The sequence below is a fragment of the Microcaecilia unicolor genome, chromosome 11 (genome assembly GCF_901765095.1).
Source record: "Microcaecilia unicolor chromosome 11, aMicUni1.1, whole genome shotgun sequence".
NCBI classification, from domain to species: Eukaryota; Metazoa; Chordata; class Amphibia; order Gymnophiona; family Siphonopidae; genus Microcaecilia; species Microcaecilia unicolor.
The window spans coordinates 132,894,713-132,915,286 of NC_044041.1; the positions used below are offsets into that span (position 1 = coordinate 132,894,713).

A 20,574-nucleotide genomic window follows, 5' to 3' on the forward strand; every position below is an offset into this window, starting at 1 on the left:
CCATTGCGAGGCCCAATTGACCATGTTTGTTGTTTTGAGTGAGCCTGGGGGCTAGGGATACCCCATCAGTGAGAACAAGCAGCCTGCTTGTCCTCGGAGAAAGCGAATGCTACATACATGTAGAAGGTATTCTCCGAGGACAGCAGGCTGATTGTTCTCACAAACCCGCCCACCTCCCCTTTGGAGTTGTGTCTTCCCTTGTCTTTGTTTTGCTATGTACGGGACTGACGAACACGAGCCGGTTCGGGCGGGAAGACGGCCGCGCATGCGCGGTGCGCATCGGCGTGCGAGGACTAGCAAAGGCCTTTGCTAGAGAAGTTCCGATTGGAGGGGGCTGCCGTGGACGTCACCCATCAGTGAAAACAATCAGCCTGCTGTCCTCGGAGAATACCTTCTACAGGTATGTAGCATTCGCTTTTTATGTCCATACCCCTTCCCTTCCCCCTCGCTTTAAATTTTTTCCCTAGACCTCAGGGTGGTTCTAATGAATCATTAGACAAAGTGAGACACTCAGGTGTCAAATTTTTATGGATTGCAACAAGTACTCCTATATACCCCTCTGGCAGCAAGTTCCCTGTGCTGCAAGTTTTTTCAGACTTTCCTCCACTTGCTTTTACTAACTCGCTGGTCTCTGACCTATTCAGAAGTGATGTTTGAGGAGAGTCAGGGTTACCACAGGGCAGTCATTTGGGTTATCCCTACTCCTCCTCTCCAACATCTTTTCAAGGACCCTGCCTGCAGGGAGACTGCTGGGAATCAGGTGGGAGCAGGGGCTGCAAGGGACTCTTACAACTGCAGCACTGCCTGTTTCTGTAGCCACCGCTTACGGACTGGAAACATGCTGATAGAGGCAGTGTTTGTGGGAACAAACAGTGTTTCAGCTATAAGAGATCCATGGCCTACCTTCTGCTGCTTTCCAAGAGAAATTTAGGGAGAAGAGTAGAGTGGTGTGGTAGCCGTGTTAGTCCACTCTTAAAGGTTATCAATAGAAATCAAACAAAATAAAACATGGAAAAGAAAATAAGATACCTTTTTTATGGGACACTAGTAAAAAAGGCCCGTTTCTGGAGCAAATGAAACGGGCGCTAGCAAGGGTTTCCTCCCCAACCCCCCCTCCCTACCCCTTTGTCGTTGTGAAGCCACTGACGCCATTGCTCCGCACCTTGTCAACGCACCTTCATCTTCATCACCTTCTTTGTTCTGAAGCCACTGACGCCATTGCTCCGCCCTCGATGTGTGACGCCATTGCTCCGCCCTCGACGTCATCACGTTTGACGCGAGGGTGAGGCCCAGAGACTTGGTGATTTCGGTGGCTTCACCACCACGAACCCTTCATGAAGGAAGTGACGTCAGTGTCTTCAGAACGTTGAGGGTGAGTTTTATTATATAGATAATACATTTCTTGATTAGCTTTCGAAGGTTGCCCTTCGTCAGATCGGAAATAAGCAAATGTGGTAGGAAGAAGAGTGAAAGAGAAAGAAAGGAAACAAAGGGAGAGCTGAAGGTTAAGCGGATGAGGGAGAGTAGAAGAGAAAGAGGATAAGGTAGGAGAGGGTACAGGAATTTACTTATTTATTAGGATTTATTTACTGCCTGGTATACTACTTACAATGTCAACACCACACGTAATAGAACAGACCCCGCAAGGTGTAGATGACATGAGGAAGGACTAGTGAAGCTTGAGGAATGGTCCAATATTTGGCAACTAAGACTTAAGGCTAAAAAAAAATGCAGGGTCATTCACTTGGGTCATAAGGAGAGGGTTGACCAGCAGGAACAAAGCAGTGATATTGCCCTTGTATAAGTCTTTGGTAATAAGTTTTACAAGACCTTCTGAAGTCTTGTGGCCCTGGTGTTCTTGTATGTGTTTAACTCTTTTGATGAGGGGTCCCACTCCCACAGACATGGAATTTGGCAACCCTAACTGGCTTACCCAAGCTGGGAAAGGACCCCCATCTTTGTAGCTCTTATCACACTATTTCAGTGCTTGGTTCTGACTATAAAATTTTTACTAAGATTTTAGCAAATTGCCTACTCTGATTTATAAAGACCAGTCAGACTTTGTTCATGGTTGTCAGACTTTCGATAATGTGCGAAGAGCCTTACATCTTATCTACAATGCCCGGTCTAGAGAGATCCCTATGTTTTTGCTGTTGCTTGATGCTGAATAAGCGTTTGACCAGGCACACTGGCCATTTTTGTTTGAAGTCCTGGACTGAGTGGGCTTTTGAGGTCGTTTTCTTAGCTGGCTTCACTTATCTATACTGCTTTTTGAGCCTCAGTTCGGGCAAATGGCCAACACTCTTCCATTCTAATTGTAACGGGGAACTAGATTGGGTGTGCTTTGTCTCCCCTCCTTTTTGCCCTATCGAGCCCTTTGCTAGTAGGATCCAGGCACACCCAGCCATTCAAGGGTTGCAAGCTGCAGAAATATGGCCCTATTTCTGGGTTTAAAATTAATATGAGCACGTTAGATATCTTGAATGTCAGTCTCGCAGACCATCAAGTGACCAGCCTAAAATCTCATTTTTCATTTAGGTGGGCACCACGTTATATACACTTGACCCGTTGTCTAGACAATCTATATGCAGCTAATTTTTCTTCTAATTTTCGAGAGCCTCTTTTGGTGCTGGAACGCTGGGAAGGACTAAATCTTTCCTGAATATGCCACCTTCATGCAGTAAAAATGATGCTGCTTCCTAAATTTATATTTATTTATGGCACTTGCTATTTCCCTTCTGAGGAAGTTTTTTCGGGTTTACAGCATAAGGTTTTTGCCTTTATTTGGAGAATACCGCCCAGGGTTCTCTGTTATGTCCTGTATCAGTTGCGGGCTCGGGGGTATGGGAGTTCCCTCTTGTTATCACTATTATCAGGTAGCACACCTCCGGATATTGGCGGATTGGCTTCAGGGTCCTTGTAAGGCGTGAAAAGCTTTTGGTCAAACGTTCCCATGTGGGCGATTCTGTGGCCTCCATGCTGGTTTTTATTGTAGGTTACCCAGAGAGCCCTTCCCCTGCTTCACTGGCCTCTGCTGGTATGGAGCCGGGTCCAAGCACAATTTAACCTAGATAGAACTTTTTTTTTCTACATATGGCTATTCTTTACATAGAGCTATTCGCTCGGCCCCTCATTTTACTCTAGGAACCTTGGATCCCTGCTATCGTCACTGGGAGGGCTTGGGTCTTCGGGAGCTTGGGCAAGTTTGGGAGGATGAAATACTTTCCTTTGAGGACCTTCAGGAGGAGTATGGTCTCTGAGCTTCTCATGCATTTTAGTATCAACTGCAAGATTTTATTCTCTGGGTGAAGGGGGAGTTGGGTCTAGTAGAGACTTTCTTGGAGCAAGCGTTGGTGGAAGGAGGGAATCTTCTGTTTATATAAAGCTTTCCTTTCCTATCGTAAACCCATATGCATTATGTTTTGAAGTGGGAATGGGATCTTGGTGCCCCTTATTAATATCCTCAGTGGGAATGTGCCTTTAAATATCTTCTTAAGGTATCTAGAGCCAGCAGCTTGGTAGAAAGCGGGTATAAAATGCTTTATCGCTGGTACTATACTCCTCAGCATCTTGTTAAGATGTTTCGCCAAGGCTCTGCGCTGTGTTGGATGCAGTGTGGTCAAATGGGAGAGATGCTCCATATTTAAGCACAGTTATATATTGGACTATGGTGCTGAAGTTTGTTACCAGCCTCATTTAAATTTCTTACCCCATGAAGGTGGATCACTGTCTCCTGCACTCTAAGCCTTATGGGGTAAAGCCTGCCACTCATAAACTGGTGACTCATGTTTTTTGTGGCTACCAAGCTAGTGCAGGCGGTAGCCTGGAAGCAGCCCACATTGCCAGGCCTCCATGCTGTTTTGAAAAGAAACTGGATTATATCCATCAGACGTCCAAGTTGACTGCTATCCGGAATGGCCGCATCATATCCTATCATAAAATTTGGGGTTCTTGTATGACATGGACCTTGCATTCAGATTCTTCTTCATTACCAAATTTAACATTACTGCCTCTTCCATCAAAATCCTAGGGGGGTATAGGCATAGGCGCCAACTCTGTGGGTGCTCGAGCACCCCCAATATTCCACCCACCGGAAGTTCGTTCCCTCCCTCCCTCCCTCCTCCCTTCCAGGCTCCCTCCCTCCGAATTTTAAAAGTCATTATTTTACCTCGTCGGGGTTAGGGCGGCAGCAGCGGTAAAAAGCATGCAGGCTTGGCTCGGTGCTTAGTTCAGCTTTCCCTTCTCTCTCTCTCAGCTCTGGTCCCGCCCTCATTTCCTGTTTCCGCAAGGACGGGGCCAGAGCTGAGAGAGAGAGAGAGACGGGAAAGCTGAACTAAGCACCAAGCCAAGCCTGCATGCTTTTCACTGCTGCTGCTGCCCTAACCCCGAAGAGGTAAGATAGATGACTTTTAAAATTTGGAGGGAGGGGGCCTGGAACTCGAAAGGAGGGAGGGAGGATTTCCCTGGAACTGGGAGGGAGGGAGGACCCTGGAACAGGGAGTGGGGGAAGGAATCTGGAACTGGAAGGGATGGATGGGGGGGGCCCTGGAACTGGGAGGGAGGGAGGGAGGTGGATCTGGAACTCGGGGGGGGGGGGACAGGGTAGAGGGAGGGGGGAATGCACCACCTGTTAAAAAAAAAATTCAGCACCCTCAATCGTTTTGAAAAGTTGGCTCCTATGGGTATAGGTGTGTGTGGGGGGGAGTTATTGTTGTTTTGTACTTCTTTTGATAACAGGGGGATTTGTTGGGGGTAGGGGGAGTTGTGTATCTGATGGGGGGTTCTTTTCAGCATTCATTGCAATATCTTTGGATGACAACTTGTTGCTGTTGTATTTGCAATTTTGTTTTTTATACAAGTTTAAATAAACTTAAAAAAAAAAAAAAGCATCAGCATTGGTTCCCATTGAAGCAAGGTGTTGAGACCGGATGGGATCCACCCCAGGATATTGAGGGAGCTCAGAGAGGTTCTGGCGGGTCCTCTTAAAGATTTGTTTAATATATCCTTGCAGACGGGAGAGGTTCTGAGGGATTGGAGAACGGCGGAGGTGGTCCCTCTTCACAAGAGTGGTGATAGGGAAGAAGCTGGAAACTACAGGCCGGTAAGCCTCACTTCGATTATTGGAAAAGTAATGGAAGCGATGCTGAAGGAAAGGATAGTGAATTTCCTGGAAGCCAATAAGTTGCGAGATCCGAGACAACATGGTTTTACCAGAGGGAAATCGTGCCAAACGAATCTCATTGAATTCTTTGATTGGGTGACAGGAGAATTGAATCAGGGACGAGCTATAGACGTGATCTACTTAGATTTCAGCAAAGCTTTTGACACGGTTCCCCACAGGAGGCTCTTAAATAAACTGGATGGGCTGAAGATAGGACCCAAAGTGGTGAACTGGATTAGGAACTGGTTGACGGACAGAAGCCAGAGGGTGGTGGTGAATGCAATTTGCTCGGAGGAGGGAAAGGTGAGTAGTGGAGTGCCTCAAGGATCGGTGCTGGGACTGATTCTGTTCAATATATTTGTGAGTGACATTGCCGAAGGGTTAGAAGGTAAAGTTTGCCTATTTGTGGATGACACTAAGATCTGTAACAGAGTGGACACCTGGGAGGGAGTGGAAAACATGAAAAAGGATCTGAGGAAGCTAGAAGAATGGTCTAAGGTTTGGCAATTAAAATTCAATGCGAAGAAATGCAAAGTGATGCACTTAGGAAATAGAAATCCTCGGGAGACGTATGTGTTAGGCGGGGAGAATCTGATAGGTACGGACGGGGAGAGGGATCTTGGGGTGATAGTATCTGAGGATCTGAAGGCGACGAAACAGTGTGACTAGGCGGTGGCCCTAGCTAGAAGGTTGTGAGGCTGTATAGAGAGAGGTGTGACCAGCAGAAGAAAGGGGGTGTTGATGCCACTGTATAAGTCGTTGGTGAGGCCCCACCTAGGGTATTGTGTTCAGTTTTGGAGGCCATACCTTGCGAAGGATGTAAAAAGAATTGAAGCGGTGCAAAGAAAAGCTACGAGAATGGTAAGGGATTTGCATTACAAGACGTATGAGGAGAGACTTGATGACCTGAACATGTATACTCTGGAAGAAAGGAGAAACAGGGGTGATATGATACAGACGTTCAAATATTTGAAAAGTATTAATCTGCAAACGAACCTTTTCCGGAGATGCGAAGAAGGTAGAACGAGAGGACATGAAATGAGATTGAAGGGGGGCAGACTCAAGAAAAATGTCAGGAAGTATTTTTTCACGGAGAGAGTAGTGGATGCTTGGAATGCCCTCCCGCGGGAGGTGGTGGAAATGAAAACGGTAACAGAATTCAAACACGCGTGGGACAAACATAAAGGAATCCTGTTCAGAAGGAATGGATCCTAAGGAGCTTAGCCGAGATTGGGTGGCAGAGCCGGTGGCGGGAGGTGGGGATAGTGCTGGGCAGACTTATACGGTCTGTGCCAGAGCCGGTGGTGGGAGGAGGGGCTGGTGGTTGGGAGGCGGGGATAGTGCTGGGCAGACTTACACGGTCTGTGCCTTGAAAAGGACAGGTACAAATCAAGGTAAGGTATACACAAAAAGTAGCACATATGAGTTTATCTAGTTGGGCAGACTGGATGGACCATGCAGGTGTTTTTCTGCCGTCATCTACTATGTTACTATGTTTACTATGAGAGCAGCGGGGCATCGACATCATCGATATCTGAAAAGCATCCACATTGAGGATATCTCCCCTTCAAGTCTTTGGGGCAGCTGTGCCAGATTCTTTCAACCTGAGACCAGGCTATTGGTTTGGTCCCAATACCTGTAAAAGATATGACTGTATTAGCTGGGTCCTAGCGTATACCGATAGCTGACCTCAAGGATTGGATCTGAACCGTGCTCCAGGAGGAAATGGGATGTTGCCTTAGCTGATGTGATACTGAGGAATCACTATCATCCCTGATTGCCCCTAAGGGCTTCGGATTTGACACCAATCAAGGCAGTGTCATTGTCCAGTCCTTCAGGAGAAAAGCACAGGAGGACCTCCTGTCCCTGAGTATTTCTGTGAGTCTGATTTGGACCACTCCTGGGAGTCTGACCAGGAGCCAGAGGTCCTTTTGGAGGAAGGGTCCCTTGGTATCCCTCCCCATGAAAGGAGAAAGACCCCTCCCCCCCAAAGGAACTCTCCTTTACTGAGTTCATATGGGAGATGGCAACTTTATCCCATTTCAGTTGGATGTTGAGGGTGAGCCTAGGTCTGAGATGTTGAACATACTCAACTTTGCTGCCTCTTCTGTGATAATGCCTGGGAACAGAATCCTTTAGGCTATACAGATAAAGCAGTGGGAGACCATCTTCGCTGTGTAGCCTATTCACAAGAAGGTCAATTCTGTGTATAGAGTCCAAAAGGCTCCTGGATTCAAGAAGCTCCAGCTGTCTTACCATTTTATGATGGTCAGATGTGCTCTCAAAATAGCCAAGAACTCCAAGAATCGCTGTTTCGTGTCTCCGGGGAGGGAGGCTCGCACCTTGGAGTCCTTTTGGAGGAAAAGTATTTTAGAATGCTATGGTAGCCTCCTATATAGATTTTTATATTCTTCATGATCTTGCGCTTGTGAAACTTAGTGTGCAATGTGGTGGAGATTGCAGATAATCTACCCATTAAGAAATCTGTGAAACTTTGTCAGCTAGTAACCAAGCAGCAGGAGAGCAGAAAGCTCATAGCTTAGGCATCTAATGATGCTTTTGATGTGGCATTCAGGGACTCCATCATGGGTATTAGGATGTGCAGACTTGCTTGGCTGCAGGTCTCAAACCTAGAACCTGTGGTTCAGGAAAAACTGGCAGATGTCCCATGACGGGGTGACAGTCTTTTTACTGACAATATAGAAGAGGTTGTAGATCTTATCAAGTGGAAGAGTAGCCTAGTAATCAGAGCACCAGTTTTGATATCCAGAGGTGGCCAGTTGAAATCCCACTGTTGTTCCTTGTGATCTTGGGCAAGTGTACTGCTATGAATTTACAGCCTATCTCACTAACACAGGCTACTCAGTAATTACTGTGGATTCTTTTGGATTCGTATTAGATAAATGAAACCTTTATTAGAGGAGCTAAAATCTACAATGATTAGCTATATACAGTCATAAACAATCATTACATCACTGGTCTCTACATCTAAGAGTTCTTAGACCAGGAAAGGAAGCAATAATACACTTTACATACAATCATCACTGGTCCTTACATCATCCATGCTCTTATCATCTGGGGGGGGGGGGGGGCGTTACAGAAAAAGCCAGGAGCTTTTTAGACCAGAAACAGATCCTCTGCGCAGTACATACGTTACAGATGAGCTCCCGATTTTCACTGAAAGAAACTCCCCTTTTTATTAGGCTCAGAACTCATGTTCAGAGCTGAGGAAAATTACAGAATGCTTCTCTGTCTAGGTAAACAAGCCATACTGTGGGAACGTGGTCACATGCTCTCCAACTCCAGGTGGCCAGGCTGGAGCTGGAAAGCAAGCGCCATACTCCTCTTCCACATTCCAACTTGTTTTCACACAATCAATGTTAAAACAACCATTTTTAAACAGAATTACTTCTAATCAACAATACAGACCCCGAGTGCACTGGTTGGTCAAGACAGAGCTGAAAAACAATCTTTAAAATTCACTTCCATTACAGCAAGTCACTTAACCCTCTATTGCCTCAGGTACAAGCATAGAATGTGAGCCCTCCTGGGACAGAGAAATACCCAGTGTACCTGAATGTACCTGAGGTACTACTGGAAAAAGGTGTGAGCAAAATCTGAATAAATAAATACTGATACCATGAAGTCATTATCCTGGCCTACTTTTTAGCATGAGAAAACAACAAGGCAAATGTTCCACCAAATCCAAAGTGGAGGATAAAAGAGGCAGACGTAATAAGAAGATAAATGGTTTTTATTTAAAATTCAAAAGCTCACATCTGTTCCCAATATGTTTTCACCTTGAAATGGCTGTGTCAGGGAAAATTTATTTATTTATTGCATTTGTATCCCACATTTTCCCACCTATTTGCAGGCTCAATGTGGCTTACAGAGTTTGGTTATGACAATCATTCCATGATATCAGATACAATTAGTAATGTACAAAGATTAAATGAGGTAGGAAAGAAGGAAGGTGTTAGGCAGGATAGAAGGTGGACTTTAATAACTGGGTGGGTTGGTGATGTAATTTTGTAAGGCTATGGGTTCCCTTTGTAGGCCTATTACAATGTAAGCCTGCTTTTAGTGGGAAAGTGCGGGATACAAATATAATCTCTATATATAAAGGCACCACCAACGTTCTAAATGAAGCCTCCAGCCGGAAGTGTGAAGGGGGAGAGATATCTGGTTTCCCCATGAGTGTCTGCCCCGCCCTCGCTCAAAACAGTGAAGGAAAACACAGCAAAGCATGAAATCAAATCGCTCTCTCTGTAACAGTGAAGGACTCAGAGAGGGCAGAAGCCCTCACTATCTCTGTAACACAAACACAGCAGGAAACTTAACACTGAAGGACTCTACTCCGAGGGGGGAGGGGACAGAGAGCAGAGGGAAGGGAGAGAGGGCAGAGGGCAGGGACACACACACTCCCACATGCACGCAGAAGAAAATCTTGCTAGCCCCCGTTTCATTTGCATCAGAAACGGGGCTTTTTTACTAGTAAATAAATAAGATGTGTCTTCAAAGCTTTGCGGAAGTTGGTTATTTCGTCAATAGCTTTCACGACTGTGGGTAATGCATTCCACAACTGCGTGCTCATGTAAGAGAAGTTGGTGGCGTGTATCAGCTTGTATTTTAGTCCTTTACAGCTGGGGAAGTGCAGATTGAGAAATTTGCGGGATGATCTTATGGCGTTTCTGGGAGGCAAGTCCACAAGGTTTAGCATGTAGATTGGGGCGTCTGCGTGGATGATTTTGTGTACAGTCATGCATATCTTGAACGCCACGCGTTCCTTGAGTGGGAGCCAGTGAAGTTTCTCTCTTAGGGGTTTTGCACTTTCATATTTAGTTTTTCCAAATATGAGTCTGGCAGCGGTATTCTGGGCTGTTTGGAGTTTTTTGATATTCTGTTCTTTACAGCCAGTGTACAATGCGTTTCAGTAGTCCAGGTGACTTATTACCACTGACTGTACCAGGGTACGGAAGATATATCTCGGGAAGAAAGGTTTTACTCTTGAGTTTCCACATAGAGTAGAACATCTTTTTCGTTGTGTTCTTCACGTGAGCATCGAGTGTGAGGTTTCGGTCAATGGTAACTCCTAGAATTTTTAGATTTTGTGTGACGGGGAGAGAACAGTATGGTGTGGTTATGGTGGAGTAGTTGTTTTTGTTGTGTTGTGAGGTGAGTACAAGACATTGTGTTTTCTCTACGTTGAGTTTTAGCTGGAATGCATCCGCCCAGGAATGCATGATTTGGAGGCTTTGGTTGATCTCGTTGGTGATTTCATTTAGATCATGTTTGAATGGGATGTAAATCGTGACATCGTCAGCATATATGTAGGGATTCAGGTTTTGATTGGCTAGAAGTTTGGCTAAAGGTAGAAAATTACAAATTTCATCATGACTCCAACAGATAAAAAGGTTAAAAGCAATGCTCCTTCCTCTGGGTACGTTTGTATAATTGAGAGCATAGCCAATAATTTACCTGAATCATGGGAAATAAAGTGCCAAGGGAATCCATGCTGTACATCTGCTTTAATAAGAACTTGTTCAGTGCTCACTTTTAGGTCTAAGATGGAACAAAATCCCTCTGTCTTTTTGGGAAGCAAGAAGTACTTAAGAGTAGAATTCCTTCTCTTTTTCCCCTGGTGGAATGAGTTTGACTGCATTGGCTTCTAAGAACATAATAATAGCCATACTGGGTCAGACCAATGGTCCATCTAGTCCAGTGGCCAATCCAGGTCACAGAAACCCAAATAGTAGCTCCTGTGTAAGTAATTCCTGGAGCCGAGAGCTTAATTTTGATGCTCTTGGTGGAAAATTTGTTTGGATTCTTTCCAACCGCAGAATGTATCCTATCTGAGAGCCCACCAAGAATACTTTGGCTCGCAGATCCACTTTACGTGAGATTTCATCATAACAAAGTATTCTAACACCTTTTCAGTAGTAGCTCAAGGTGAGTTACATTCAGGTACACTTGGTATTTCCCTGTCCCTGGAGGGCTCACAATCTAAGTTTGTACCCGAGGCAATGGCAGGTTAAGTGATTTGCCCAAGATCACAAGGAGCGGCAGTGGGATTTGAACCGTCCTCCTCTGGATGTCAAAATCAGTGTTTTAACCAGTAGGCCACTTCTCCGCTCCATTTGGAAGTAGTTCTTTGCACGCATTTTAAGTTCCTTCCTAAAGTAATGCTGGAATTCCACTTTAACCAGTCAGTTGTCCTGCCAACATTTTTTTCCCAAACCTCTTGCCCTTCCTGGCAACAGCACACTGTACACGTTGAACTGCAAGAAAGCCATGGCCTTCTATCTAGAGCAGACTAAAGCCCATAACAGTCCACCCAGCTTCTTGTTTTTGACCTGAACAGGATGGGGGCAGCCATTGGCAAACCACACATTATCCAGTTGGCTGTCAGATTGCATCTCCTTCGCTTACGTTTAATCTGGGCTGACTCTGGAGGGTGATGTCATGACTCATAACATCAGAACCATGGCTGCGTCGGTAGCCCATCTAAAATTATCCTTCATAGAGGAGATTTGCAAAGCTGCAACGTGGTTATCTGTCCACACATTCATATCTCACTACTGCCTTCAGCTGTTTGGCTAAACAGTCCTTCAGCATTTATTTGGGATCTAGAATCCAACACTCCCCCCAAGCCAATTTTATTTCTTTTCCACACTGTTTCAAAAAATAAAGTACATAAATCACAGAGAAGGCCAAGTTTGACAACTTACATTCTCTTGGGTCTAACGTGCCAGCTTAAGTAGTCTCTGCTTGAGTATTCTCTACCCTTGCTATATGGTCTGTTTCTGTGCCCAGCTTAATAGGAGAGCTAATTCTCCAGCTACTTGCAGACATTTTTTTTTTTTTTTTTTTGTTACATTTGTACCCCACGCTTTCCCACTCATGGCAGGCAATGGAGGGTTAAGCGACTTGCCCAGAGTCACAAGGAGCTGCCTGTGCCGGGAATCGAACTCAGTTCCTCAGTTCCCCAGGACCAAAGTCCACCACCCTAACCACTAGGCCACTCCTCCACTCCCCTTGCCTGTTCTTGTGGGGCCATCACGGTTTCGTTGTTGGAGAGAATCCTTATTGCCATTCCTTGGAGAAAGGGAGCAAAGTGGGCAATCTGTTCTTTACAGGGCATTCTCCTGTTTCTGAGAATTGGGGTAGGATAGTAATTTAGGTTCCTTCAGAGACTTGATGGCCTATAAGCAAGTCAGACATTTTATTTCAGCTTCACTTAGCACTGTGCATAAAAATGCAGTTAAAGATATGTCTTGAATCATTTTTAATATTCCTTAGGGGGAATTATATGAATACTTGAGTGTTAATAATCAAATAGATCCCCTTCCTTGCAAAAACTTCATCTAAAGTTTTTGACTTTCAAATGGGACAGCTGGTTTTTACCACCCCTTTAAAGCCACAAATGGTTGTGAAGTTAATAAACATTGAACGGGATGAGTGTTTAATTCGCAGACTCTAGCATGTGTTTGGCTTATTAAGATTTAGGCTTTGTTCTTATAGTAACATCACACAATATTTGGTAAATGGTTACTTCCTCATTAGGTCAGTAGTTTACAGCTCTGGTAGTTGTAATGATCGTGGAGAAATGTTGTAGATTAGGGGAAGGAGTCTTAATTTGGATTAGTGATTATACTATGTTGGCAGGGAATGGGGGGAATGGGTCTTCAGTGGACATCTTCCTATTCCTCCGTCCCCACCAACCTGTATACTAGGAAGACCCCTGTGTATGAAGAATTAGGAGTTTCCATATCATCAAGCTGATCAATCCATAGACTGGTGGGTTGTGTCCATCTACCAGCAGGTGGAGATAGAGAGCAAACTTTTGCCTCCCTATATGTGGTCATGTGCTGCCGGAAACTCCTCAGTATGTTCTCTATCTCAGCAGGTGGTGGTCACACACAGCAGCAGCTCTGGCTAGGCCTCCAAGCCTAATCCTTAGGTTTTGTTGAGGCCTGGGGTTGAGGGCTCTTTTGAGCAAGTGCAAACCTGGTGGTGCCAGGTCCCTCCTTTTCTCCCCCCTCCCGCTGGCTCCGTTTAAAAAAAAAAAAAAAATTTTAAATGTCTTTAAAGGCGTTTAATTCGACGTTTCTTTAAACGTTCATTGCAGCTACTCACTGGGACACCAGTTCGTTACAGCTCGGAGCGGCAAGCAGGTAATTTTACCTTTTTATAGCGGGCAGGGGGTTCCCCGATTCTTCTCCTCGTGGCATATGGCGTCGGAGGGCGAGGGCGCATGCGGGGGTTTTACAACCTGATTCGCCCTTGATGGGTGACAGTTTAGTGACCGATGAATGTCCCGGTCGTTCCTCCGGCGTGGCGGTTTTTTCCCGCCATAAACGCCCATCCCCCGCTCCTCGCCTCCGCCATCTTGGCCGGCCACGCGGCTCGGACGGCTTCTTCGTGGGCCGCCCTTGAGGTTGGAGACATTAATGCCATGAACGCCCTTAATTTGGGCGACGGCACAAAGCGGCTAAAGTTAAGCGCCGTTCTTCCCGCGCGGCTCCTTCGCGGAGTTTCGCGCCGGACGCCATTTTGGATGCGCAGCATGTCTCTCCCCCGCTATTGCGAGCGCTGGTTGAGAGTGCGTCTAGGGCTGTTGCCCAGGCTGCGGAAGTGCACAGTCTGGGGGGTTTCTCCCCCGAGTTTGTTTTGCTGCTGCATCAGGCTTTCCTCATGCAAACGCTGCCCCTGCTCCCTCTTCTGATAAAGAGGTTGAGGTTCCCAGAGGTAAACGCCCTCGGGTTGATTTCCAGGCCTTGGAGGACTTTGTCTCCTCCGATGTAGATGAGGGCAGCGTGTCTGAGGTCTCCCAACGGTCCTTTGCGGATTCCTTGGAGGAGATAGATCCCCGCTCGGATGGAGCGGATGACCCCTCTGCAGCGCGGCTTTTTAGCCCAGAGGATTTGCCCAACCTGTTGTTACAGGCCATGGACACTTTGAAGATTTCCTCTCCGGAGGACGTCTCTCCCTCAGCCCCTGTTGGCTCTGCCATTATGCTGGGGACGAAGCGCCCGCCTAGATCCTTCCATGTGCATGATGCCATGCACACCTTAATTGTGGCTCAATGGGATGTCCCGGAAACTCCCGCCTTTATCCTTTGGCTGTGAGTGAACGTGAGGCCTATCTGTGGCCTACCGTGGATTCTTTAATCACTGCGGTGACTAAGAAAACGGCGTTGCCGGTGGAAGGTGGCACGGCCCTAAAGGACGCCCAAGACAGAAGATTGGAGGCGGCCTTAAGGTCGTCCTTTGAGGCAGCTGCTTTAAGTTTGCAGGCCTCAGTTTGCGGCTCCTATGTGGCCAGGGCGTGCCTGACTATGGTGCAGCGGGCTTCCCCCTCGGATCTTTCCTTGAGGGCTGATTGGCCGGCCCTGGAATCGGGCTTAGCCTATTTGGCAGACTTGCTGTATGATGTCTTGAGAGCCTCAGCTAAAGGCATGGCTCAGACAGTCTCTGCGCGGCGGTGGCTTTGGCTGAAACATTGGTCTGCTGACCACGCCTCTAAATCCCGCCTGGCTAGATTGCCTTTTAAAGGCAAGCTGCTCTTTGGGGTCGAGCTGGACAAAATCGTGACCGATCTCGGCACGTCTAAGGGCAAGAAATTACCAGAGGTCAGGGCGCGGGCTAGTACTCGTCCCGGTACCTCCAGAGGACGGTTGCTGGAAGCCCGTCGGTACCCGCCCGGGCAAGTCGGGTTCCTCTGCCCCCTCTTCCTTCAAGAGGAATTTCTCCCCCAAGCAGCATTCCTTTCGCAGAGACCGCCGTCCCGGAGGTGCTACCTCCGGTCCTCCCCCAGGGTCTCGTACCCAATGACGGGGCCTTGGTCCACGCCCCAGTGCAGATTGGAGGACGGCTGTCCTCGTTTCTGGGCGAGTGGACCACTATAACTTCAGACGCGTGGGTGCTGGAAGTCATCAGAGACGGCTACAAGCTAGAGTTCTGCCAACCCTTAAGAGACGGGTTTGTACTCTCTCCCTGCAAGTCTCCGGTCAAGCTGTGGCAGTGCAGCAGACCTTGGACAACCTGATCCGCCTGGGTGCGGTCGTTCCGGTGCCAAAAAATCAGATTGGCAAGGGACGTTACTCCATTTACTTTGTGGTTCCAAAGAAAGGAGGTTCTGTCCGGCCTATCCTCGACCTCAAAGGGGTCAATCGGGCCTGGAAAGTGAGGCACTTTCGCATGGAGACTCTCCGCTCTGTTATAGCGGCAGTGAAGGCAGGAGAGTTCTTGGCTTCCTTGGACATCAAGGAAGCGTACCTGCATATTCCCATCTGGCCTCCTCTCCAACGCTTTCTGCGTTTTACAGTCCTGAGACGACACTTCCAGTTCAGAGCCCTCCCTTTCGGGTTGGCTACTGCTCCGCGGACCTTTTCCAAAGTAATGGGGGTCATAGCGGCCTTCCTGCTAAAGGAAGGAGTACAAGTCCATCCTTATCTGGACGACTGGTTGATCCGAGCCCCCTCTTATGCAGAGTGCGGCAAAGCTATGGACCGGGTAGTTGCTCTTGTGAGCTCCCTGGGATGGATCATCAACTGGAAGAAGAGCCAGCTGCGCCCGACTCAGTCCCTGGAGTATCTGGGAGTTCGATTCGACACCCAAGTGGGCAGAGTGTTCCTGCCAGACAATCGGATTGTCAAGCTTCAGGCTCAGGTGGACTAGTTCCTAGTAGCCTCTCCTATTCGGGCTTGGGACTACGTGCAGCTGTTGGGCTCTATGACGGCCACGATGGAAGTAGTGCCCTGGGCCAGGGCTCATATGAGACCACTACAGCTATCTCTGCTGCTGCGCTGGACTCCGATGTCGGAGGATTATGCTGTGCGCCTTCCCGTGGACCCAGCAGTGCGCAAGGCGCTGAGCTGGTGGACGCAGACAGACAAGTTGTCTGCAGGATTGCCTCTGGTGACCCCGGAGTGGATTGTCGTCACGACAGACGCCTCTTTGATGGGCTGGGGAGCCCACTGCTTGGGAAGGACAGCGCAGGGGCTCTAGTCTCCTGCAGAGGCAAGTGGTCTATCAACCTCCTGGAACTCAGAGCCATTCGGTTGGTGTTATTGGAGTTCATCCCGGTACTGGTGTTGTAGCCTGTACGGGTCCTGTCGGACAATGCCACGGCTGTGGCCTATATCAACCGCCAGGGAGGTACCAAGAGCGCCCCTCTAGCCAAGGAGGCTATGAGTCTTTGCCAGTGGGCGGAAGCGAACCTGGAGCAGCTTTCAGCGGCCCACATTGCCGGAGTCATGAATGTCAAAGCGGACTTTCTCAGTCGCCATACCTTGGAGTCCGGAGAGTGGCAACTATCTGCTCAGGCGTTCTTGGACATCACGAAGCGCTGGGGCCAGCCGAGCCTAGATCTGATGGCGTCATCGGCCAATTGCCAAGTGCCGCGCTTTTTCAGCAGAGGACGGGACCCTCGATCCCTGGGAATAGATGCTCTTCTCCAACAGTGGCCGACACAAGAGCTCCTCTATGTGTTCCCGCCCTGGCCCATGTTGGGCAGGGTGCTAGACCGGGTGGCAAAGCATCCTGGCAGGGTAATCCTGGTGGGTCCGGATTGGCCCAGACGTCCCTGGTATGCGGACTTGATCAGGCTCTCAGTCGACGATCCTCTGCGGCTGTCAGTGGAGCAGGGCCTGTTACATCAGGGTCCCGTGGTGATGGAGGATCCCTCTCCCTTTGGTCTTACGGCCTGGCTATTGAGCGGCAGCGTCTGAGGAAGAAGGGCTTCTCAGACAAGGTCATCGCCACTATGCTGAGAGCGAGGAAGCGCTCTACTTCTACTGCTTACGCCAGGGTTTGGCGTATCTTTGCAGCATGGTGTGAAGCAGGCTCACTTTCTCCCTTCACTGCTCCAATTTCTTCAGTGTTGGCGTTCCTGCAAGAAGGTCTGGAGAAAGGCCTGTCGCTCAGTTCCCTTAAAGTCCAGGTAGCGGCTCTGGCTTGCTTCAGGGGCCGCCTGAAGGGTGCTTCCCTGGCTTCGCAGCCAGATGTGGTGCGCTTTCTCAAGGGAGTTAATCACCTGCGCCCTCCTCTGCACTCAGTGGTGCCTGCGTGGAATCTCAACCTGGTGCTAAGAGCATTGCAGAAGCCGCCTTTTGAACCCTTGTCGAGGGCATCTCTGAAAGACCTGACGTTGAAAGCAGTCTTTTTGGTGGCTATCACTTCAGCCAGAAGAGTTTCCGAGCTCCAGGTGCTCTCATGTCGAGAGCCTTTTCTGCAGTTCACTGAGGCAGGAGTGACTATTCGCACAGTGCCTTCCTTCCTGCTCAAGATTGTTTCTCGCTTCCAGGTGAATCAGCAGCTCTGTCTCCCTTCCTTTCGTAGGGAGGACTACCCAGAGGAGTACTCCGCTCTTGAATATCTGGATGTGAGACGAGTCATCATCAGATACTTGGAAGTGACCAATGATTTCCGGAAATCGGATCATCTGTTTGTCCTGTTTGCAGGTCCTCGTAAGGGTCTGCAGGCTGCTAAGCCTACAGTGGCAAGATGGGTCAAGGAAGCCATTGCAGCGGCTTATGTGGCCGCGGGGAAGGTGCCGCCTATCCAGCTGAAGGCTCACTCCACGAGAGCTCAGGCGGCCTCGATGGCAGAGGCCGGATCCGTCTCCTTGGAAGAGATATGCAAGGCGGCAACGGGGGCTTCGGCTCATACATTCTCCAAGCATTACCGTTTGACTGTGGCTGCACGGGCGGAGGCCCGGTTTGGAGCTTCAGTGTTGAGGTCAGGGATTTCTATGTCCCGCCCTGGGTGAGTACTGCTTCGGTACATCCCACCAGTCTATGGATTGATCAGCTTGATGATATGGAAGGTAAAATTATGTATAATCATACCTGATAATTTTCTTTCCATTAATCATAGCTGATCAATCCATAGCCCCTCCCAGATATCTGTACTGTTTATATTCTGGTTGAATTTTGGGTTCAAGTTTAGCCTTCAGTTACTTCAGGAGGACTTCGTGTTCTTCTTTCACTTGGATTCTTCAAGAGTTGAGACGAGTTTGTGTTACAGTGAGCTGCTGCATTCCTCTCCCCTCCGTTTTACGGGGCTGGATTGAGACATAAATTCTGCCGGCACTCCCTCCCGCTTCGTGCGGCTGTAGGGCAGCTTTGTACCCCTCCCGCTTCGGCGGTGTTAGGGTCAGTCAGCTCCTCCCGCGGTTGCAGGATAAGCCAGATCCCCCCGCATCGGCGGGTGTGGTGTCCCTCCCCCGCTCCGCGGGGATGAGCTGGACGGATTCCCCTCCCCCACTTGTGTGGGGATGAGCTGGGTTAATTCCCCTCCCCCGTTTCGGCGGTGGTGAGCTGGGCAGAGTGTCCCTTCGTGGGTGTAATTCTCTAAGTGCTGAGTCCTGCGGATGGAGCTTTGATATCGACATACTGAGGAGTTTCCGGCAGCACATGACCACATATAGGGAGGCAAAAGTTTGCTCTCTATCTCCACCTGCTGGTAGATGGACACAACCCACCAGTCTATGGATTGATCAGCTATGATTAATGGAAAGAAAATTATCAGGTATGATTATACATAATTTTACCATTGTTAGGCCCCAAGTTTTGCTTCTGCTCTTGCCCTGTGTCTCAGCTCCAACTACCTACAGTGCCACTCCTCTCCTTCCCATACTGTTCAGTGAGTATCTGTTTGAATTGAGCAGCACATTGTGAATATAGAGAACTTATGCTTTTTTAAGCAAATGCATACTGGACTGTGCTGGTTATTGGAGCTGCTCAGTTAGAAGCAGGGCTACCAGATCCCTTCCTATTTTGAGTTCTTGAGGTCCCTCTCTTCAGGCAACAAATTGCCTTGCACCACCTCTGCTAAACCTGCTGTGCATGCTATATTTATGCTCCACATATTGGTTTGAAACTGCATGAGTCTCTGAAGATCTCTCAAACTGTTCAGGTTGTGTTTCATGTATTACACGTATCAATTGAGTTCACTGAAGAGTTAATACATTGTTCTTTTATCTGATGCTTTAAGAAGCTTGTTGGTAAATGTGGACATTGTATTTTTGATTTCTTTGTTTCCCCTCTCTTGTTTTAGTTCAAGCAGAAGACCATTCTTTCCAAATATGATGAGGAGATTGATGGAGAGAAGAAGAAATCATTCAAACTGGATTCGGGAGGGGTGGCAGATGGCTCCTGGGAGAAAGAATTGCAAAGCATTCGGGATGCCCTGTGGAAGCAGGCCCAGACACTGGATATGCCACAACTCCGTCAGGCCTCAGAGTACTACACCCCTGAAGAAATGGTAGGCAGTACTCCCTTCCATTTTACCCTTTGTTGTGTGTCCAAGGAAACAGTAGTCAGATATTCCTTCTCTCGATGATGGCATGAGGTTCAGGGTGGCAAGGAGGAAAATTCCTAGGTAGCTGACTTTTCTTGCTGGGCTAGGCCTAAAGAGAACCACTGTGGCCTTGGACTGAAGAGGAGAGGTAAAAACTGAAAACCAAACTGGCCAAAAAAATCTTATTGTAGCTCTTCATATATTTATGTATTTCCGTGCATACATGTGTGTGTGTGTGTGTGTGTGTGCATTTATATAATTTATATAATACAGAGTCCCTATTACCTGACATAAATGGAACTGACTGGTTGTTGGATAACCAAAAATGTCATGATCTGGACACATTGGGGCACCGCTGCCACACATTGCATCCTCCCCCACGCACCTCCAGTTCCCCCTACCTGTGGTCTGGTGGTAAAGTTAAGGCAACATACCAGCTCCAATCTCAAAATGGCTGCTGCAACCTCTGGTGGGATCTGGAGGGTTGGGAAGTACATAGATGGCATGGATGGGCAGACTGGGTAGGCCATATGATCTTTATCAGCCTTCATTTTTCTGTTTCTATGTCTACTCCATTCAAAAATGGAGGGGAAAAAACACAAAAGGACAAAACAGCTAAAACCGTGAAAAAACTTTTTCTAAATATTTCACGTCCGGATGGTGGACATCAGGAAGAGAAATGTGAGAGACAATCCTGTTTTACAGAATCAGAGACTTATAGGCTGATCTATTGATTTTATTTTTATTTCATAAGATGTCAAGACTGTTTGTTCTAAAATTCTCAGTGGTTATAGTATCACATGGATAGCATTGACACTCTTATGCAACTAAAACATGAATATCACTAATCCTACACTTTTATACTTCTCAGCTCTTCAGTTAGTTCCAAGGCTGAAAGGTGGCAGGGATTGAATGCCTTATCAATCCTGTCTATGGAAAACATTTGTTTAAGCTGAGCAGCTTTGCTTAGAACATAAGAATAGCCATACTTGGTCAGGCCAATGTGTAGGGCTAAAACTACAACTACCTAGCCTCAGTTAGAGGTCAGGCAGCCAGGAAAAATATGAAAGCTAGCACTGTGGTTAGAGTAAGATGTTCCCCTGAGCTTAG

The 20,574-nt window shown here is 47.7% G+C and overlaps 1 protein-coding gene across 1 annotated transcript in view; it reads left to right on the forward strand.

Annotated features, from left to right (window-relative positions):
- The window catches only part of SART1 (spliceosome associated factor 1, recruiter of U4/U6.U5 tri-snRNP), a 244,084-nt gene that overhangs the window by 65,891 nt on the left and 157,619 nt on the right, over nt 1-20,574 (forward strand). Inside the window, exon 9 of the mRNA XM_030219089.1 lies at nt 19,222-19,428. Within this exon, the coding sequence (XP_030074949.1) occupies nt 19,222-19,428 (207 nt within the window). The remainder of the gene's footprint in view (nt 1-19,221; nt 19,429-20,574) is intronic.